This window comes from Sinohyriopsis cumingii, chromosome 6 (assembly GCF_028554795.1).
Source record: "Sinohyriopsis cumingii isolate HCF-2022 chromosome 6, ASM2855479v2, whole genome shotgun sequence".
Lineage (NCBI taxonomy): Eukaryota > Metazoa > Mollusca > Bivalvia > Unionida > Unionidae > Sinohyriopsis > Sinohyriopsis cumingii.
Genome location: NC_142966.1, coordinates 129,890,768 through 129,915,102, shown reverse-complemented (window position 1 = coordinate 129,915,102; position 24,335 = coordinate 129,890,768). Strand labels below are relative to the sequence as shown.

At 35.2% G+C, this 24,335-nt stretch overlaps 2 protein-coding genes across 2 annotated transcripts in view; one reads left to right on the top strand and one right to left on the bottom strand.

Moving 5' to 3' along the window:
- Positions 1–11,757, top strand: part of LOC149797956 (ras-related protein Rab-9B-like) — a 70,422-nt gene extending 58,665 nt beyond the window's left edge. Inside the window, exon 2 of the transcript XR_016421922.1 lies at positions 11,617–11,757. The gene's annotated coding sequence lies outside the window, so the exon portion shown is untranslated. The remainder of the gene's footprint in view (positions 1–11,616) is intronic.
- LOC149797955 (methylmalonic aciduria type A homolog, mitochondrial-like) overlaps positions 1,280–24,335 on the bottom strand; it is a 56,564-nt gene continuing 33,508 nt past the window's right edge. Inside the window, exons 6-7 of the mRNA XM_089963025.1 lie at positions 21,594–21,742; positions 1,280–13,218 (exon numbers count right to left, since the gene is read on the bottom strand). Coding sequence (XP_089819151.1) covers positions 12,931–13,218; positions 21,594–21,742 — 437 coding nt within the window. The 3' untranslated portion in view covers positions 1,280–12,930. The remainder of the gene's footprint in view (positions 13,219–21,593; positions 21,743–24,335) is intronic.

Genomic DNA, 24,335 nt, shown 5'->3' with positions numbered 1-24,335 from the left:
ATATACAAAGTATTTATGAACTAAGAACACATATTTGTTGACAAAATTTAGGATGTCATCCTTTTACAAATAAAGAACAAAATCTTCCACTCACACAAGTATTCTGTATTAAATAAAACACAGCAGTTTTAGTATTTTAGTGATATTGATGACAGGGGAGTGATGCTAGAAAGGGCAATGTGATGGGCATTAGGGCAAATGTGGTGGAATATCCCTTTATTTCTATCTAGTCTGAGTACTAACTGGTAGAGCATCCCTTTATCTCTATCTAGTTTGAGTATTGACTGGTAGAGCATCCCTTTATTTTTATCTAGTCTGAGTACTGACTGGTAGAGCATCCCTTTATCTCTATCTAGTTTGAGTACTGACTGGTAGAGCATCCCTTTATTTCTATCTAGTCTGAGTACTGAGTTATGGTAGAGCATCCATTTATTTCTATCTAGTCTGAGTACTGAGTGGTAGAGCATCCCTTTATTTCTATCTAGTCTGAGTACTGACTAGTAGAGCATCCCTTTATTTCTATCTAGTCTGAGTACTGACTAGTAGAGCATCCCTTTATCTCTATCTAGTTTGAGTACTGACTGGTAGAGCATCCCTTTATTTCTATCTAGTCTGAGTACTGAGTTATGGTAGAGCATCCATTTATTTCTATCTAGTCTGAGTACCGAGTGGTAGAGCATCCCTTTATTTCTATCTAGTCTGAGTACTGACTAGTAGAGCATCCCTTTATTTCTATCTAGTTTGAGTACTGACTAGAAGAGCATCCCTTTATATCTATCTAGTCTGAGTACTGAGTGGTAGAGCATCCCTTTACAGTAAAACCTGTCTTGAGAGACCACTGCTATGAGAGACCGCCTGTCTTGAGAGACCAGGTTCTCCATGTACAGATTTAGAGATTATATAGTGTTATAACCTGTTATGAGAGACCACCTGTCATGAGAGACCATTATGTTTTGGCAGAAGGGGTGGTCTTTCAAGACAGGTTCCACTGTATTTATATCTAGTCTGAGGACTGAGTAGTAAAGCATCCATTTATTTCTATCTAGTTTGAGTACCGACTAGTAAAGCATCCCTTTAATTCTATCTAGTCTGAGTTCTTAGTGCCAAAGATGGCAAATCTTTAGTATTACAAAATATGATGAACTGCTGCATCAAAAATGTAATTTTAGAAAATTTCTTCATAAGCCATGAAACTGTCAAAAAGGTCAACGGATTATGTCATCCAAATCACTTTATCATATTTTTTGTATGGAAAATAATTCTCCAAGACTACGAAAAATAATGTGCAAAAAATATTTATTTTGGAAAAGAGATGATGTATGAACAAATACAAGATCCAACAAGTATTTTAAACAATTACATGATCGTCAGTATTAAAAACTAACATCGATCAGATTAAAAGCAGCATGCACCAGTTATGCATGTTGTTTGTAATATACATTGTTTAAATTTAATTACATATATGTACATTAGAATTTACAAGTTGGAAGATGAATAACCATAAGAAAGACATTCCATCACAATTTTCTTCTTGTGCCTAATAATCAAATAATCTGTATGCCCCACTGAGAGAGAGACAAACAGACAGACAGATGTCTTCACGATTGTAAATTGTATTGTTCACTTACCTGATGACTGATTTTACTGGTGTACAAGTGCAGTACCATATTCTATTATTAATTAATACAACTAGTTATGTGATTTCTTCTAATTTTTGTTTCCACTTACATTATTACAGGAATCACATGGCTTTGTAGTGGTATCAACATGCTAATTAAATACGCTATGGCTGTATTCAGTCATTCCAAGATAACACCTTTTTGAGGTCAAGATTCTGCAGACCAAATCAGATTAGCAATTCTACAAATAGCGAAATGTGGCTACCCATGGGTATTATGAATACCGTACCATATAGTTAACGGAAATGCCAGGTGGTTACTATTGTAAATTTCTCGGCCAGTGGCATTTTTGAACTTGCCGACGGAACCGACAGCAATTTAAGGTACATCTAGCATAAGCAAAGATTAAAAACAGTTGCTGCCTAAGTATAGGAAGAGTACATGCACTTTAAACAAAATCTAATTGTTGGAAAAGGAGAGGTCATTATACTTAAAGAAAATTAGACAGCATGCAAAATGGTCATTCAGGGATTTAACCTAATTGAGTCTATCTGGATATAACTATTGTGAATATTTAAACCCTGTAGGAGTATGGTACGTATTTTCATAGTTTACATTTATTGTTTTATTTATTGTTTTCTCTCTTTGAAAAAGCTTTAGCAACACAGGTGCAATAGTTTTAAAAAAAGAAAGAAAAATAAATCCACAAAAAGCTGAACATTCTCTTTCTCTCATATATTGGACCATATTTTTTTGATCATTAAGTTCAAAAAGAAAAATGTGATGAAATACATATGCATCCTTACCATCCCCAACCCTCCGGAAAGTGCATTTTAGTATTAATGATGCATTTCCCTATTGCTGGTCATCTGAAATAGCATACATTGATACTTTTAATATTTATGAAACCAGAAGTTATTATAACTTAATTCCACACATTATCGCAAGTTTTATCCTATTTATAACTCAATAAATTTTTGGCTCAGCATCATTATATGTAGTTAAAACTACATAATACATTTAAAATACGTCTTGTGAAATAAATTAGGTACTTTTAGTTACATTTAATGATCCTGACTGGAAAGGTTACTGAGTTACAGGTAGGATAAAATCATGATGCTGTGTGGAACAAAGTGAAAAACACAATCCGAGGTGTTGATCTGGCCTTGTCTTATACTCAGCATTGACTTATATAAGGATGAAGGATGGAAAATTTGTCAAATTTGCTGATTTGACTTATACTCTGCATCAACTTATAGGCCCGCAAATACTGTAAGTGCCCTTTAGTGTCTGTGACAACTAGAAAATCATTACTTTGACGTACCAAATTATGTTACGTTGGCTGCAGTAACAGTATCTCTCGATTGCACCTACAAGTCGTGTGTTTTTCAAATTCTCGATCTTTCCTAATTGGACTGTTTAAAATTACTTGTTCACATTATATTTTAATTATAAATGTTATTATACTGCATGTACTATATTCCTTAAATTTAAAACCACACATTTTCTCAAAAGCAAAATCATGAAGGTGAAACTTATATCATGTAGTATGATCAGTGTTGTTGCTTATTTAGAAAACTCTTGATAATTTATCTCTGTATCACTTGTTAATGAAACATTATAATTGTTCAGCCATCCTACCTTCTCATTATCAATTCAGAATACAACTTGAAATGCATTTTTTTAAGTAGTAGTTATCGTTTGCTATTTATTAAAAGCAAACATTTTAGAAGCTCTTTGAAAGTTGGTGGAAAAAAATTGAAACAAGCCTGAAATCAGTATTCATATGCAATCTAAGGTCTATATAATGATTTTAATGGTTTTCAAAATGTGAAATGCTTCATTCATTGATAGACTTGCCATTGTGCATCAACTTAAGCGTGACACTAAAATGTTTCATTCATTCATAAATGGACTCACCATTGTGCATCAACTAACTTGTGACACTCAAATGCTTCATTCACTCACAAAATCTACTTAAAACCAATAGTGGATATTAAATAAAGATTTTAAAGTACTGAAACACATTTCTTGAAGGACATATCCCCTATTCTACTGCGATAAACAAGCAGAGTTTAGCTGAAATTTGCCATGCCATGTGACCTACAATTCTTTCTCATTTCTAAAAATAGACATTTGAGGATTTCATTTGTATATTTGTTGTAATGTTTGTTATTAAAAATAGTGGGCTAATGTTTTATAAATATCAAAAATAAATATTTTCGAGAAATTGGTGATTGTTGCTCACATCTTTTTGCTGATAAGACATCTATAAATTTAAGCAAAGTTCAAAGTTTGCTCAACTCTACTCTTACTAAATTTTGGTGAAAACTTGTCACCAATTAAATGAACTAGTTTAAAAAATTGCATATTCCTGTGGATATAGCAAAAACCTTTACACTATAATATTCAAATTTTGAAGTGATTTCATGTTACAACAACAGGATATAGAGCACATATTTACAAAATGGCAGGCTTGATGTTAAACAGATGCGCATTGATTTAACAGCGCAGATGCTTTAATCCCACAATTAAACTAAAAATTTGCTTCATATTTATTTTCTAGATTCAATCTCTAAGCCATATGTGATAGTTATATGTACAAAGACTTAATTTTGGCAGTATTGGGTACCTTAATTGGACTTGTCATGAAAGGCATCAAATAGGCATCATTGCACAGTAAAGGGGTTGACATCAAAAAGCATCATTGTGCAGTAATGGGTTAAGGAGGCCTAGTAATACAAGATTTTCAAGATAGGTGCAGTGGTAGCCATAATGAATGTCAGATCAGTACTATTTTCTTTTAGGAACAACTAGACACCACTAGAAGACTTTCAGTGAAAACCAAATATTTACATGACCATCCATTCAGGTTGAGTATCAGAAACAAAATATTCAATATTGCCCCTGGTGACTAAATTGGGCATCATATTGGCACTACTTTTATCAGAACCAACTAGTCAACAAAAGCAAAACCCCATCCATACCAGTGAAAATCTGGTGAAAACCTCATGTCACTTTTTCATTTAGGAGGAATAACAGGGTATTCAAAATGGCTGCCATGGTGGTCATATTCATCACTTTAGCACTATTTTTATTAGGACCAATTAGACACCAAAAGAAAAAATCCATATTAGATCTATGAGAAGAAGCATTTTCATTTAGTACCAACTAGACATCATAAGCAGTCTTTTGGCAAAAGACCCATGTCTATTTAACTTTCTACTGTGCAGAAAAGGTGATAGCAAGACATTCAAGAAGCTGCTATGGAAAGCATAATGGGCATCACAATGGAACTATGTTCATTAAGACAAACTAGACACCATAAGAAGTCACTTCACGAAAGCCCCTATGTTGATATGACCATCCATTAAGGAGCAGTGGCAACATTTTCAAGATGGCCACTGTGGCAGCCATACTGGATGTCCCAGGGGAACCATTTTCCTTTATGACCAAGTAGACATCATAGTCTTCAAGTGAAAACCACATCATGATATGGCTTTTCATTGAGGAGGAGTAGCAATTGCAAGATTTGAAGATGGCTGTTGTGGTGGCCATATCGGATGTCTAAGCAGCACCATCTTCATTTAGGACCAAACAGAGGTTCGGATGAATGTGTTTGCAAAGTTTCATCCAAGTAGTTTAAGAGAAGTAGCGACAACAAACTTGGATGGATTTGGGACATTGGATGACAAATGATGGACAAAAGACAAAAGACATCCTATTACATGTAGCTCTTTTGGTGTATGACCAGTATAGCTAAAAACAAAAACATTATAGGGTATTTTGCATTTAATGCATCATTATATATACATTTCATCCACTGTAGCCATCCAATTATCTGCTAAGAGAACTGCTTGTCTGTCTATACACACATATTTGTATTCTCACACACACACACACACATTCACACAAAATATTTGACAGGATGAACACATCAGGGGCCATAACTCCACTAAATGCAAAAGCAGAATGCTGACGCAAAAAAATAAAATCGAGATCTCACCAAAAAAAAGATGGATGTGTAATACTTTGAAACCCAATGATGATAATCAGTTGTGTGAATAGAATTATTGAGGTATACTTAAAAACGACTACACTGATGAGGAATGCTGAATTCATGTCAGATCGTCCATTAAACTGCATAATAAATTTGCTTGTCATTTATACATTATGGGTTGTACGTGTTTGACAAGTCTGAGGTGTTTTAGCTGTTGGCTGGATTTAAAGGCACTTGTAAAGCATGACATGCAATAACATACTGATACAATGGGAGCCAAGTGCTTTATTCAAGGAAAAAGTGAGGCAGTGAACCTGGACAGGTATCCAACCTATGATCCCTAGATTATGAATAATGTGCTCTACCATGTTCAACTACCTGTTTGTATGTTGCTTAAATACTAGTATATGTAGATTGTATGCTGTATATTTAACATACACCCTTCATTCCCTTTAGGTGAAAATATAAATCTTTGTGCTAACTGTACACACATACACATTACATCATACACCACTCCCTCAATAACTCGCGCCCCCGCTTATAACGCAGCGTCAGGCATGGATCCCATTTTTTAAACCCGAAAATACCCCAAAAATTTATCCCAATTTGTTGACCTTGAAGAAAATCACGATCAAAATTGGTAACGGAAACTTTGATGTATCTCTCATTTTATCGTTGAAAACGGTAGATAGGACCTGGAAATTTTAATCAACACTATGAAATATCAAATTTAAAAATAGCTCATACAATATTTTACATTTTCTTTCCAAACGACATTTCTAGTACACCGCAATTAAGGATATGTAAGGAAATTTCGATCAATGAAAATGTCACTTACGCCGAGTGGAGGCAGTACTTTAATAAATAAATACAAATTAAATAATTTTTTTTATCAATTGATTTTTGTGTTCTAGTTCCATCTTTTAGTTCCTTTTAAGTGTAATCGTCATAAATGCAATGTGTCCTCTTGTAATTAAACGTAAAATGTGTCAATCTACCATAACAGCTATGTCCGCGAGCGTTTCTCTGAGAACCTAATTAAGTGTTGACCGTGTTTTGGTAACTGAATTGTGGAAGTATTTGTTGTATTGTTGCACTGAATTAAAAGCTGGCCTCCTTCGTATTATCACATTAATTATGTCTTTTAAATATACAAAAAAAAGAGGTGGAATAAAAGAAAAGTTAAAAGGCACAAAAATCGGACTAACTTAAAATCTAGTGGCCTCAATCGTATGTCGGGTGAACTCACTTCATTTGATCAATCGAACACTGTAATAAACGTTATTGTGTATGTAACAGAAACTACCTTAAATTAACCAACTCTTTCATAACTGTCATCAAAGATAACAAGGCAGCCAAGTGAAATGAATACTTCGTAAAATATCGAGCTTGATTTCACAGATATGGACCATTGTGGGCAAGCGAGGTTCAGAGAATTCTTGAACTGGCATTTAGAGATGTCCTCAGGGATGATAAGAAATTTCATTATTACTTCCACTGAAATCACGACATTAACAATGTACTAACTAAACAATAAAAATTGAGTTTTGACTTAGACGTGTTACGAAATAAATGTCGTGTGTTTTTGAAAAAAAGCAATCTTGTTTGGTGGTGTATCAACAGTTAGTCTAGTTCCCAAATTATGGATTTGGCAAGATACTGTTAAACACCACCATGGACTCATCAAGAAAACAAAAAGCAGTGACGTAATACACAGATTTTTCGCGTACACGTGATGGTTGTTCAAACCAGTTTGAATGATCTTTCATATGTTGGATATTTTGAAAAAAAATGTTATTTAAACTGAATAATGAACAACTTCATTAGAAAAAGTGCATTATTAAAAATTATTATCGACGTGATTGTAAAATGAGGATTCAGTCATTAAACAGCCCAGTTTCCTAACGCCGGTCCCCCCCACTTACGGTTTTCTCGATGTTAAAGCGATTTTTTCACAATTTTTGGAGGTCCCTTGGTAACTCGTGCCTCGCTTATAGTGCGGTCTCTGTTTGTGGACCCTGTTGTGCGCAAGTTTTCGAGGGAGAGGTGTATGTAGCAAAAATGAGTGAAAACCAACAATTTTAGTAAAATTCAACAAATAATTTATTTCCCAAGAATACAAAGTAAAATTTTAAAAGGTTCTATGACAAGTGCGAAGTCATAGAGTATTCTGAATTAATTCCAGTGATGTTCCAAATGAATTCCAATCTTGAATTTGCTGGTGTACCAACAGCCTCTAGTGTTGATGTGATAAATTGTCAACAAGATCAGATCTTTTACTTAAATTTTAATAAAGAACATGGCAAAGATCAGGTAGACTAGGAATTCCCAAGGGAGAAAACCAATGTCAAGAACCCAAATACAAGCAAACATTTTTACCTAGACGTTATTATTATTTATCTAAAAATATACTCAACAATCTTCATAAATATTAGCTATGTAATATGTTATTTTACACAAAAAAAACATTAGTCAGGTAGGCCCAAACTCCTACCCTCAATTATGGACAAAAGTCAATCACAACATGCAAATTAAATACAAATATACATAACAATATATATGTTTTGTGTCTTAGGTGCGAGATATATAAATGTCTTCTGAACTTAATTGTACAAAATTACCACTAGCTTATTGTTCTCAGGCCAGTTAAGTTTCGGCTGGACCTGTGTTAACTTTAGGTTGGCCCTGTGTCTGTCAACATCACATTTTGACTTGTATAAAACTGCAGACCAAATTTGATAAAATATTGTACAATAGGACGTGTTCAAAATTGTGCTTTTGATGACTTTCCTAATAGCTATTTGCTTGCCCCAGCAACCAAAACAGTGAAACCAATTTTAACATTTTTTTAAGCCATTGAGTATTTACAGGTTACTGCATTTGTATGGGAAAATATGAACGAGTTTTGGGATGGAATACTGCACGACCTTGGGAGTGCAGTATATCCTTCCGACAAAACGAGTTCATATTTTCCCATACAAATGCAGTAACCTTTTTATTATATGCTCATTTTTTTATTCTACCTGAGGTTTAATTATATAAACAAAATACACTACAAGAAACAACGTAAATGAATGAATGCCATATTCCAAACTAAATACACAAGCGCAGATTTGTCATTACACAATAACATCATTATTAATGCGCACATAACTCCGCCCAGATAAATTTGAACTTAGTTGCGCGCTCGACATAACTTTCAAAAGAAAATGGCGTGTCTAGTTAAAATTGAAATTTGCAGTCATATTGTGAATGAATGTGCATTGCAACAACTTTTCCAATGGATCTGGAATGAATAGATTTTGGTATTTTGTTTCGATTCGACAAAAGTTTGTGATTTTGGACTGGATTCATCTGTGCAAATTATACATGAAATACATCGGACTGAAGCGGCACGGGAGAAGCGTGTTTACATCTGCAAATGTGTTTCTGTTTCTGTCACTGAATGTTTGAAATCATAATGTGGGAAAAATATGAAGTCTTTCAATTGCAAGTATCAAAAAGACACTATGGAATTTAATGCATATTTCATTTTGAGTGCAGTAAGGAGGATGCAATTGTACTTATCATCGAAATTACAGCACAATTTCGAAATGTGTAATCCAGATTGAAAAACTATGACATGGCTCATGTAATTCGGATTTGCAGAATTAAGAAAATACATTTTGAGGAATTTCAGGATGTAAAACTGTAAATATATTTTATTTTGCCATTCTTATCACCAGCTAAAGAAGACAGTATATGCCTTGTCAATTGTATGTTATTTGTAAGGACCTTATCTTCCGTCTGTTATATAATGTAGCTAGCCTAAATCCGTAACATTGTATCAACGCAGAATGTGCCAAAACAGCTGGTATGTGGCAGTCCACGAAACATCTGTTTTAGTTCATTCAGAAACAAATTTAAACAACCACAACATAAAGAGCCTCTTACGCGAGTGTACATGATTTGTGTACAAATCAAAAGTGCTGGCATCTGCGTCCATTGTTTGTTTATTATAGAAAGTAGTTCCTTTATGCACGTGAATGCTATATATGTATTGTCACGCGAGTTCAGTATCAGGGAATACTGAATGATTCTGACAATGTAAAGTTAACGGGGAAAAAAATGAGCATATAATAATACAAAATACCTGATATGGCTTGACTAGACTACAATAGATTCCAGTATTATTCAGGTTACCTGTTTGGTGCACCATAGTATTTTGTATATATACTTTTTCCTTGCATCATGCCTACATTGCTTGCGCGGCATGTGCATAATTATAGGTTACTGCATTTGTATGGGAAAATATGAACGAGTTTTGGGATGGAGTACTGCACGACCTTGGGAGTGCGGTATATCCTTCTGACAAAACGAGTTCATATTTTCCCATACAAATGCAGTAACCTTTTTTATTATATGCTCATTTTTTTATTCTACCTAAGGTTTAATTATATAAACAAAATACACTACAAGAAACAATGTAAATGAATGAATGCCGTATTCCAAACCAAATACACAAGCGCAGATTTGTCATTACACAATGACATCATTATTAATGCACACATAACTTCGCCCAGATAACTTTGAACTTAGTCGTGCGCTCGATATAACTTTCAAAAGAAAATGGCGTGTCTAGTTAAAATTGAAATTTTAAGTCATATTGTGAATGAATGCACACTGCAACAACTTTTTCATTTGATCTGGAATGAATATATTTTGGTATTTTTTTTCTATTTGACGAAAGTTTGTGATTTTGGACTGGATTCATCTGTGCAAATTATACATGAAATACATTGGATTGAAGTGGCGTGGGAGAAGTGTGTTTACGTCTGCAAATGTGTTTCTGTTTCTGTCACTGAATGTTTGAAATCATAATGTGGGAAAAATATGAAGTCTTTCAATTGCAAGTATCAAAAAGACACTATGGAATTTAATGCGTATTTCATTTTGAGTGCAGTAAGGAGGATGCAATTGCACTTATCATCGAAATTACAGCACAATTTCGAAATGTGTAATCCAGATTGAAAACCTATGACATGGCTCATGTAATTCGGATTTGCAGAATTAAGAAAATACATTTTGAGGAATTTCAGGATGTAAAACTGTAAGTATATTTTATTTTGCCATTCTTATCACCAGCTAAAGAAGACAGTACATGCCTTATCACTTGTATGTTATTTGTAAGGACCTTATCTTTCGTCTTTTATATAATGTAGCTAGCCTAAATCCGTAACATTGTATCAACGTGGAATGTGTCAAAACAGCTGGTATGTGGCAGACCATGAAACATGTTTTAGTTCATTCAGAAACAAATTTAAACAACCACAACGTAAAGAGCCTCTTACACGAGTGTACATGATTTGTTTACAAATCAAAAGTGCTGGCGTCTGCGTCCATTGTTTGTTTACAATAGAAAGTAGTTCCTTTATGCACGTGAATGCTATATGTGTATTGTCGCGTGAGTTCAGTATCAGGTAATATTGAATGATTCTGACAATGTAAAGTTAACGGGGAAAAAAATGAGCATATAATAATACATGTTACCACGTGCAACTACATATGTTACTTAGGGATCTTGACTGGGACAGCCATTAGAGGGAAGCTCTTTGTACATTTAGCTGTTGGGGTGGGATTGCCATTATATTTTGCCTAGTTCGAGCCTACAAGTTGGATGAGTTACATTCTTTTCAGTTCAAATTAATGTTCACTTTCACAAAACACGGTAAATGTTATATTATATGCTTGCATTGTTTTATCATACTTTTAGTTTGATTCATATTAATTAAATAATATTAATGACTTAATATTGAAGATGTCTTTATATATATATTAGAGTTTTAGTATATCATATTTTTTATTTAGCCAATCAATGGTATGTCATTCGTACATTACAGAAAGTCGTACATCAAAAAATATGTCAGGTGTTTTGATTCATTTGAAATGCTAAGACGTTATTAACTTGAATGATAATCAGAATTTTTTTTATTTGGAAAGTTGTTTTCTCATATTCAGATAACTAGGTGTGGATAACTGGGTGCGGGCTGACTAGATGTATTTAGAGGCCACTGTAGTAGTGATGAAAGACCACCAGGAGAAGTGCCAACGTGTGTGTGCATGGAAAGCCAGGGTGGTCAAAGTGACAGAGCTGGGAAAACGGGTCAAGAGCATCATATGAAATGTCAAGTAAACACTGGTCATATGTATGAGAAATGTCTTTATAGTGTTTGACTATAAAGGAAATGTCATTATAGTGTTTGATTATAAAGAGAAAGATTATAAAGAGAAATGTCAGTCTAGTGTTTGACTATAAAGAGAAATGTCATTATAGTGTTTGACTATAGAGATGTCAGTATAGTGGCTGTCTATAGAGACAAGAGGCACAGTAGAGTTTGACTATCTAAGACAATGTCATTGAGTTACTGGATATTCCAAATAATTATTTGTTCTTCATCATCGTTTTCCATTGGATCCATACTATGTACCTTTGTATTTATTTTGGTGTCCTGTTTCTCTATTTTACAATCATTAAAACAAGAGGGTAATACAAATTTTTTCATTGTCACTCACATATGTGTTTGTAATTTCTGAAATCCCATTCGGTCTCAAAGTGTTAGCTCGATTACATTACCTTGGGCAAATTTTAATAAAATTTTGTATGACCATTCCTATTGGTTCATTCCACCATACAGTGTTTTGGTTTTCTAGCTATATTTATTGTCTTCCATGGATGATAAATATATTTCTTACATCTTCAAAACCAATGGGCACATTTTTATCAATCTTTGTGGAAATGCTTCTTATCACAAATCCCAAGTTCTGCTTTGGTGGCTTTCCTAGCAACCATTTTGTTTCCACAGCAACTGCGGTGAAACATTTGTGACATCTTCTGCAAAACCACTCCATTTAACATATTCTATCAAAACTATAATTTTTGTTTCCTATAAATGCGAACTATACAGCAATATGGTAAAAATGTAGTTGCAACATTGCAAACCTTTCACTGATACAAAGTTTTTGAGGTAGCAATATTTGCTCAAGAAAGACAACTCTTTCAAATCACAATTACATAGATTGCTTGAGCTTATATTGCATATCTGTGTTGCAGCTGGCAGTGATGAAAGCATTAAAAAATGTTCAAATTCTGTTTAAATCAATACATGTACAATAGGATCTGCTGTCTTGCATTTCTTGTTGTGCTACCATTTAGAAAAGACAGCAGTCAAACAGCTTATCCGTGTCATACAAATTTATTAATTAGCACCAACATGAATACGCTTATAATCATACAATCAAGAACTTGATTAAATATTATACTGCAAAAGAAAATCAACTTTCTTTAGCAAATTCTTTAAGAAGTTTGTCTGCAGCAGTCCCAGGAGATATCAGCCCCGAAAGGACTTGCCTTGTGAGTTCTGGCAGCATGCTTTTGACGTCTTTGTGTGTAATAAAACACTCCATTATGTGATCTCGTATATAGTTCCACATCCATGTCTCTTGTTGTTTGTTCCGTTTGCAAATAAGTTCACCACTGTCCACCATGCAATGCTGGAAATTTTGCATCGTTCTCCACAGATCAGGAATACCTTCTTTTGTTAAAGAAGAAATCCGTAATACCTACAATGAAAGCAAAGGTCAAGATGACACATGAATGAATTTCAAAATATTAAAGTCCATTATTGTCTTACAGGCAGTGTTAATTTAAAACATTTTTTTAAAGAGCTATTATCATCAGTGAATTGTTAATAATTTCAATACTGACAATAATTTGTGGCAATCCTTCATAAATCAAAGTATACATTGCAGAAACCATTACATTCTTATTATACTATGACCTTGACATCTGAACTGTAAATGTATTAGTTTCTTAAAAAGCACAAGCCATCCATTAACTTTGGTCAAGGAAGTTACTCTAGAACCAATTTTAATTTGCAAAACCCATGTTTTGTTGAGCCCGCACTTGTGGAAAGTAAGACAAAGCAATTACTTTTCTGATGTCAACAGTTTGTTATGGTGTTGGCTTAAGTTATAAATTTGCAAATATTTCCTAAGACCCTTGAAATATTCTCATCACACTTTGCATGAATTATTACAAACTAAGTCAATGCATTCTAATAATCCTTGGATGCTTGGGTCAACACTTTCTTGTGTTAGTTTCAAATGACACTGACCTCTGAACCCTCTGCATGAATTATTATAAACTAAGACAATGCTTTCTCCTTGGATGCTGGGGTCAAAGCCAGTCACTTAAGTTTGTATTCAGGTTTTAGTTAAAGCTTTTTTATTTGCTTACATTTCCTCAAGCTCCTAATGGATTTCTTCAAACTAGGTTAAGTCAATAAGAACCTAAGAAAAATTAATTCTTCTCCTTGTCTTTTTTCACCATACTCTTTGAAAATCAACAGGTTGCTTTCTTACTCCTAGAGCAAGCCATCCAACAAATAAGGATCAGGTCTGTAATGCAGAACTAATGTTATTGTGTGACTCATTTTTCTTCTTGCAGTTACAATGACCATGACCTTTGACTTTTTATCCCCAAGCCAACAGTCTTCCTGCCTCAAATGCCAGCCATTTACAAAGTTTCTTCAAGGTATCTGGCATACAAGCAAACTTATTGTCTAGACAGAGTTTTCCTAATTTCAGTACCTGTGACCTTGACCAATGTCTTGCTTAAGCCCTAATTTGACAGCTTTCTTCAGTGCCCAAAATTGCAAGCTACTGAAAAAGTTTAGTAATAGTAGATGTGGAGAACTTGAGTTACTGTGCAGATACAAAAATAGGAACACATGGATGGGCAAATGGATGGACAGATGGAATATGCTCCACCTCTGGACAGTGTAAAATAATGAAAAAAGGATGTGTGAATATATATATATGAACAAGAATCTGATATACAAAAACTTTAAAAATCACTGTCATCATTGCTATCATCGCCAGTATTTCCCAAACAAATTCATCATCTGAAGATGAACCATGATGTGAATCAACCATTTGGGGCTTTCCTGGTAGCCGTATTTTTAACATACAATTAAAAAACTTTCTTGTTGAATGCAAGGTTTAAACTAAAGCAGAATGATTGTTCCAAGGTCCTATGTGCCGATCAAATTTAGTTTAACAACCATTCATGTCAAGGGGTGCAAACAGTTACCTACCTGGAAAAAAAGACATGTCATGACAAGCTATAAGACCTCTACTGGCAGTGCAACTTACGTTAAGACAAGCACCTCAAGGTTTAACATTCAATAAAAACTGTGTACTGTGTACATTTTAAACTAACTGGCAGGTATTCTTGTATATCACTGCTCTCCAAGTGCATGAATGTGAATAAATTTTGTGCACTCGCAATCCTTGTCAGCACTTCTGTAGATGACGAGCTGAAACTGTCCCCAAAACAGATTTAAGAATAAAATCTCTGACTTTGGATGTTCTTCACCCACTCCACTGTATCCTTCCTTACAAGACTGTACATCACTTCCTGCAAAGATATCGTTTGGAACTCTTGGAACAAAATGAAAGAGGAGGACTGTTCCAGCAATGAAGCAGCTAAAGAAAGCACCAGGGCCCCTGGTGGCCAAGTGGTCTAAAGTGCTTACCTTTAACAAATCACTGTCATCTTTTATCTGTCTGTGTGGGTTAGTCTTGGGCTCTGTCAATATGAGTATGTGAGAAAGCTTACAAGTTGCTTCCCATGGATAAGCGGTTCATACCAGGGTTTTCCCCAGTCTTCTTCCACCTGCTATACTAGCTGCCCTGTGTAGTCTATCATGTGTTGAAAAATGGCATCAAAACCACAACAAACAACATAAAGGACCCACACATTGTCCAATAGGTCCTACCAAGCCTATGAAAATGACTTCATTGAGCATCTACTAGGATGATGGGAAAAGAAAGATACTTGAAAGAAGAGGGTGTGAATTCCTAGAGAAGATTTCCTCCTTCCTTATAGAAGGGGTTTGTAGACTGGCCATCTCATCACAAGAATGATTGGTAGAAAGGAGTTTTAAACTGCGACTGATTTCAGTTCAGAAGGTTTTGCTAATTAAAACATTTACAATGGGGAGACATGCACCTTCACAGGCTGGGCACTTAATCTCTGCTTTAGCTGTGTCTCTAGTACAAGTCACATTGCTCATGTATGCATTCTAAGTCACTTTTTGCAGATACAGGTGTCATTCTGGAGAATTTGACAAAACATACCTTTAAATGGCATTTATTCATTGTATTTTGCACCTTGTCCATTGAATATTATTGTATAAATTCCTCAAAAAATGCTTAATGCCAAATTCAATGATAACATACAATATTTTTAGGCACAATCAAGCAAGCAGGGTGATCTCATTTAAACAGGTCTTGTCATGTACTGTGATGTAAGGGGAACACGCTTGTGGTTCGGAAAAAGGTGATGTGAGAATGTTATCATTTGTAAACACAACCCGGTAAAACACCCGCCGGAAGAAAAAATATTGGCACACAAGTCCAACAAATAGGAGGCAATTTATGTAACTTCATATATATCTTCTTTATGGTATATCATGTCTTTTATTTAAATTCTTACATAAAACCTATTTTTCCCATTCAGATATGTGCTTTCATACATGTAAAAGACTAGAAACATGGCTGTCAATTCAGATTTATTTTAGTTAAATTTTATATAATGCTAAATTATCTTTTTGAAGAAATGTCATATGTACCAGCTGAGAATCAACATACTGTATGCTACTCCTCTATCCCATTCATAGATGAATACAGTTGATGAATGAAGATGCATGCAAATTCTCGGTCATGCGATCACATCTTGATTCCACCTGCACTAGTACATGTATCAGTTCAATCCAATATTGACTTTCTTGACCCAGTGTAATGCCAAACTGCCATTGTAAAAGTTCAAAGCAATCGATAATTTTTGTCTGGAACTTTTGTTATGACAATTAATGTGTTGATCATTCAAAACTCATGATTGAATAAACTTTGTTATGACCAGAAACATTATTTCTTAAATTTATATCAGTAAATGTGCTTACATGACCCTTGTGACTTGTACCATAGTGCAGTGCCCAGGATGAGTTGCAGATGCACTGCTAGTTTTAACCCTCTGAATAACAGCTCTGCATGGAGATGGGATTGTCTGAAAAGACTTCTGCTATGTTTGGAAAGGCCTTTGATGTCTCCAAGGCAGTATCCTCATGAAGGTGAAGGAGCTCTGCAACATCAATAATATGTCTCAAAGGCCTCTAACGCAGCTTAAGACAAATTATTCCTCCTTTAACAAACTGAAGGGGGCCACTGAAAAAGATCAGCATGCTAGTTCCAAGGCTTCAAAAGTTAAGAAGTAGAGAAGGGTCCAGGTCCCTGCTAAAGTCCCCACCTGGATGGCACCTGAGTCCAAGGTGAGAGATTTACAAGGCCAAATGGGTGAATGGAACCAGGATGTGAAGCACAGATGAGGGACTGACAACCCCTTCAGATGCTGGTCCCCTCTTAGTCCCTAGACAACTGCAGAGTTAGGTCCCTCACTATGCCAAGTGAAAATCCAATTTGGGCTGTGCCCAAACAGCCTCTCCAAACTGAAGAGGATAATATCCTCTGATGATCCTGAGGGTTTGGTACATAGATCTGGTGGAAACAGTATCAAATCTTCCCACCTCTTCTTTCTCTATCACCTGATCTGTTGACTGGGTTGAAGGAAAATCCAAAAGATGTGAAGGATCTGGTGTGATAGATATTTCTGGGAATGCACCTGCATCCACAAAAAGTGACAGCTTGTCATCACGCCTTCCTTTCTGGGGCAAGGCAGGGCTATTTGATGTCATCTCTCTTAAGGGAGAAGGCAACTTTCTAATGAGGGCTTGCCATCACAACTCTGCTCACAGGGGAGTGGAAGTGGGTGGAGAATGGGACAATCCACCATTGATCTTCTGGCAATCCCTCTCGATCCAGAATGTAGAGACATGGGGCTTCCCTCCCCATTCCTCAATAATGAGGCCAGAGGAGGCAGGGAAAATCTGAGGCATAACTGGTCCTTCAAAACATGGAGCCATGGCAAAATCAACCACTGTGTCATGATCAGAAAAGATCAACACTGATTCAACACTGGGTGGTTGCAGTCCCCAAGATTTACTGGGGTTGAATGAGAACAGCAGGAAGGCAGGGGTACTGACTTGATTCCCTACCCATGACCAGTCCTACTTGGACTGATTAAAAAAAGGGAAGAAAAAAAGGGGGGTGTATCAAACTGATACTTTCCCCAAGACTGTTGGTCAAAACCCAGATATTTGGTCCAAAGAATGGAGTTCAGCATCTGGCAACAGACTGCTGACTTGCATGCCAGAAATGCTCAAACTGGTACTGTCTGGGTCTAATATTGTATAAACAGATTCTCCATATTATACCATCACAAACTTTGTAACTTATTTGCACACACCTTTGTTGTCATCATTATCAACACTATCACCACTCTTTAATAATAACTATGAAATCCAGAAAATGATCATCACTTGCTGGTATTATACAAAAACCGCTTTCATCTCAGGCATTGCAGATTACAATGGCAGTTTATGACAAACTTCAGTCTGGTTTACATTCAATTTTTACAAAGGATTAAATCAAGGTCAGTGGTGTTCATATAAGTTTTTGTGATGCATTGTTCACAGCAGTGCCAGACACATACTTTGCCTAAAACTTGTGGTCTCTGGTTGCTCACCACAACAGTGAATTTATAATAAATTATTCATAATCATATTATTATTATTATGACTATAGTTATGATTATAATTTCTATGAAAAATAAAACAGTCACTATGTGAGTAATTTTTGTACATTTGCATGAGAATTTTTGTCTGATTTAGGGAACATTTTTTTGGCTAGATCTGAAAAATTATCTGCTACCACAAAACGAGATTATGTTCAGCTGTAAAGTTGGCAAATTTTGTCTTGGTATGTGAAGCTTTACATATCTGATGCAGCTTCACAAACATGAATTTCAGTGATGGCATATTTGTTGTTTTGATCAAATGGGGTTTCTGTATGACATATTTGCCACTGTAACAGATTTTAAAATTAGCTTCACAGGACAATCAGAATGCACATTCATGTCCCTTTGAATTGAAATTCCCATTTTCATCCATGACTGACTGAAATTTGTGTGATAATTCTGCTAGATTTTAGTGTTTTGGCACTGGGAGATAATGCATGCTTAGACATCTCAACAAACAATCAACAATGAAGTCGAACTGACCCTGTTTTATGCCACTGAACTCTTGATTAATTCAACTAATTCAACCATACTCAACTAACATTTTTAATCCTGTCCAAATTACTTTTGATCATACATAGTATAGACTCTAAAGAAGAACATACTCTCTGGAGAGAAAGTAATGTTAACTGTTTTATACTGATTAAAGTCTATGCTAACCCAACCTAAGAATGTGAAATTTACTTTAGGATAAGTACATGAATGATGAGGCATTTAATTTAAATGCAAAATATAAGTAAGAAAATGTTGTAATAACTCTACATAATGTATAATAATAAATGTCTATGTCCTTTTTTTATATCAAAACACATTTGATTCCCAATTACACATATATGTAATAAAATTTAAATGTATATTACAAACAACGTACATAACAAGTGCATGCTGCTTGAGCACAATTACATGTGTTAATTTTTAATATTGACAATCATATGATTGTTTAAAATACTCAACATGGAATCCAATAAATGCTTCAAACACAATCTCTTCCCAAAAATGAAATAGTTTTTACACATTATTTTTGTATCCGTGGAGAATTATTTTCCATATGAAAAATATGATAAAGTGATTTGGATGACAATCTATAAGTTGATTTGGAGTATAAGACGGAGCCAAGATTTTCTGGTCAAAAAGTATCATCTTATACGCCAGCAATTATGGTACACTGATTTTATTTTATCAATAAAAATAAGACATGGGTGAATATTCATGATCAGCTGGGGCACTGAAATGCTTTGAAGGGTGAAATTGTGCTGAAGATAATATGACATAATGTGGCATTGGTTTCTTATGTTTAAAACAGTGACATCATCAAATCTTGTGTTTCGGCTTTTGACTGAAATCACTTGACCCACAGATGTTGCCAATCAACATTGGATTAACTTTTACACATGTGATAAATGGCAGGGTTTTTCAGTTCGAGGGGGAAATTATATGGCTCATAATGTAATGAAACATCGATAACTATCTGGTCTTAACTGGAACCCAATGATGTTTAGGACCAGTATCTTTCAAGATTCAGTACTATTCAGATGATCTGGCAAATATGATGTTTTGCAAGTACAGGTGGCAGTGGGGCTTTAACTGGCCCTACTCAAAACCCAGAGGGCACAGGCAAGCAGGTCTGCAGCTAAATTGACACCTGGACTGGGATCATGTTGTTGTTATTCTAGATTTCCAATAACTAATGGAAAGAGGGAACAATATCCTAAGAACTAGGGACTAGAACAAGACATAGCAACCCAATAACACCAGGTAGTATATAACTAATATTAAATTTGAAGTCCGTAGTGTCCACAAAAATCCATGAAAATTTGTACACCCATAAAAAAAAATACCAAATTCATAGCATTCAAAGATTATCACTTGTGAAATGTTAACATTTTCAAAATAGTCCAAAAAATATTATAGACTGGTGCTTTTTTTTTTGTCTTACTCATTGCTGTCTATCTATCCCCCTTTAAGTATCAGTACATGAAGACGATGTGATAAATTGCCGTGTTAATAATTGTCCTTTAATAAGTACTAAAAATTCATCAAATTTCTAGAAGCTAAACCTCACAGAATCCTATTATGCAATACAGAGAAATCATGCTGGGAGCAAATGGTCTTCAGTATGACACAATTATTGACATCAATGCCGTTTCTGTAGCAAAGTCTGCACAGTTAATTTAATGCCTTTCATTATCACTAAAGATGTCCCAATCTCATGTACACTTCATCCTGACTCTGTCATTTTCTTTCACAGGACTTAAAATTGTTTACAAATTTAAATTTCTCATTATTAAATAAAAGAAAAAAGTAAAAACCATTTAATTTTTATCTCAAACCTCTTAAAAATTCATAGCATTATGATCCTTCTTGGCAAACAATGTCATTACAGTCTAACCAGTTCTAATGGTCATCTGAGTTCAGTGGTCACCTGGTCACAATAGCCATTCTAATTTGTTCCCTGCAAATGTCCTGTATAAATGTCATGTAATCAACAGTCATCTGTCTTCAGTGGTCAGAGGCTATGTGTTTCTTAACCAAGCAGTGGTTTCACCCTGCCTTCCATGGTCACTGGAGTGTATCAGCTGAGACTGATTCAAGTATGGAAATTAAACTTCTTTTGTTTGATGAGCAAGGCATGGTATATATATATATATATATATATATATATATATATATATATATATATATATATATATATATATATAAAGTCACTAACTACTGATGGATCAGCCCTTTTTGAGTCATTAACTACAAGTGTGAGAGCCCTTATCAAGTCACTATGGTCACTGGAGTGTATCAGCAGAGACTAATTCAAGTATGGAAATTAAACTTCTTTTGTTTGATGAGCAAGGCATGGTGTGTGTGTATATATATATATATATATATATATATATATATATATATATATATATATATATATATATAAAGTCACTAACTACTGAAGGATCAGCCCTTTTTGAGTCATTAACTACAAGTGTGAGAGCCCTTATCAAGTCACTAACCGCTGGGGTGCAAGCCCTTAATAACTCATCAACCGCTAAAAGCCAACTTTGTCAATGTCAACTAATATTTTTTCCCCTGCTTTTTATTTTTTAATCAAATAGCCAAACAACTATAATGTATTTAAGGTACTTTTAATTTATAATATCCCAGCACAACTAATAATATGTCTCATCAATGAGTACAAGTTTCGTTTAGAAAAACCAAAACTCAACCAGACTAAAGGGCAAATAGTTATTCATGTAACCTGTGGTTTCCAGACGTGGGAACGAGGTCTCATATATTTGACTGCACTGATGTATTCTGTCTGGATCCTGCGGGCAGCTGCCACCAGATCTCCATCAGACTTGTTAACCACCACGACATCGGCCACCTCTATTATCCCCTTCTTTATACCTGACAAAAAATAAACAAAGCCAATAGTCAAATTTGTCTACACAGACAGCACACAATTTTGTCCTTCATGAATAGTGTATTTAACATAGAGGTCATAAATGATGAAAAGGGTCTCATGCACCTTGCCATTTATGAGTAAGTATTCTTTCAATGGAGGTATTCTGCTAAGCAGGTTTCTTGGTACATATGTAGATCCCAAGTGTACAAGAGACCCCTTGTCCCAGTTTCCATGGTGTGAAGCTACAGAGAGTGCACATGTACTTCAAATGAAAATGAAATCATGACAAATTCAGTTACCCATTTACAGCCATGTCTCTATACTAAGCAAAGTTAAAACTTAGAGAAACATATGCAGTGGACAAGTGGGGATCAACTCATAATCTTTGATCCAGCATTTGCAGCATCTGTGATAAAATCTCATTGCCTTACAAAATGTGTACTGATCATGATTTAATTGATAAAAGGTCTATTTTTTTTTTCTTCCCAAAATGGACAGTTTTATGTTGATTTAACCCTGGACTGCTAGATATATCTACCTTATGTTTGTGATAAACAGAATTTTCCCCATATATGTGGGCAGGGTAGGAAAATTTGATCAGAAGGAACAAGATCTGTGTCATAGTCTTATTCCCCAGTAATTAGCCTTTCTATACAGTTCACAGTCTTCTCTCCATTACATGTATTGGAGGAATGGAGTGGAGTTGGTATGGATACTGTAAAGTATGAAAAACCAGTATACAACTGGCATATTAAAAAGTGTGCATTCAAAATGTCCAATAGGTAGATTTTAAACTTTACCTACACCAATGTAAGACAGATTTTGTCTGGCCCAGAGTAAACTTGTAATTAACTCCATCCAGCATTTAAGAATAATACATTCATGTGTAATGATGTTTGTTTTTGGATTTAAGCAATTTCTCACCTCAAGATAGGCAATACATTGAGGCCAGTATAACTGGTGAAGGAAGAACCTGTGAAAACCATGGCAAGAACCACCAAACCACCGGAAGCTACTGGCACCTTTCTTATATTGACAAAGCCTGTGACTTTAACCCATGCAGACAAAGGTGAGATCAGATGGCAGTGATAAGCAAAGATAGTACTTTAGATGCATTCGGTCATCAAGGCCACAAATTCATGTGTGAGCATTTGACACAACAGACCATGATATATTACTTCACTGTCTCCAGCATGTATTTGGCATTCATGATAAAGCCATTCTGTGGTTCAAGTCCTACTTGGTCAACAGGACACAAATTGTTGTCTGCAAATGGAATACACTCCAGCCCAGTTAATCTATGTTGTCGTGTTCCACAGGGGTCTGTTCGTGGACCTGTTCTCTTCATTCTATACACTCAGCCACTCTCAAGTGTCATAGATCATCATCCAGTGTCTCACCAATTGTATGCTGATGACACCCAAATATACAAATCTAGCCACCCAACTGAAGTTGATGCTACCATCCAAGGTGTAGAGAGGTGCATTTCTGATGTTAAATCATGGATGACATGTAACAAGCTGCAGATGAATGATGATAAAACTGAGGCCATTCTGATCACAACACAAAGACTTTCTCATTCACATCCTTTACCTCAAACAATAAATATCGGCAACACCAACATTAAATTCACACAGTCAGTACGAAACCTACGTGTTACTCTGGATAGCACTCTCACATTGCACCAACATGCCATGAACATATGCAAGGCTGCATATCTTGAGCTGAGATGCATCAGCTCCATTCACAAATATCTTTCAGTTGATCATTAGTACTTTGAAGACTGGACTATTGTAACTCAATTCCGTCTGGTTCATCTCAATATCTACTCCAGAAACTTCAAAAAGTTCAAAACAGCTGCTTGGATCATTCTTAGAGTACCACGATCAGATCACACCTCCCCGCTGCTCTGTATCCATTCAATCCAGAATCAAACATAAAATTTGTTTTCCGTGATATGTTTCACTGATGGACTCCAGTCCAACATACCTATCCAACTTCACCCATGTTACACACCAGCAAGATACTTATGCTCCTCTTCTGACAATCATATACTCATTATTCCCACTACGAAAACGAAGTCATAGGGATAACATTCTTTTGCATACCAGAGCCCAGCAACATGGAAAGAATTGCCCACTGAACTTAAACATAAAGACACAGTGATCCCATTCAAGAGTGCTCTTAAAACTCACTTATTTTGACTGCAAGAACAAACTTAAAGACCTAATAATGTTTCCTAACTTAAATAATTTCAGCATACATATCATTATATATGTTTTTTATGTTATAGGTGTTGTCTAATGTTGTAAAGCGCGTAGAGCTTCTAAAGATTAGGCACTATACAAAGTCCTCATTATTATTATTATTCACCTGATATTGTAACAAGTTGGAATACAAAAAGACTCCACCGCACACTGAGCATGATGCTGAAAAAGGGTATCCTGCCAATGAAAAAAAAGAATCTACCCTGTTTGTGGGCAGGACTGGAATCTGGATTTGTGGAAAAAATCTGTACCAGAGATAATCCTTGTACAAATGTCAATCATGAAGTTGGGTTTCCTACTTACTCAAACTGAGACTTGACACTTGTAC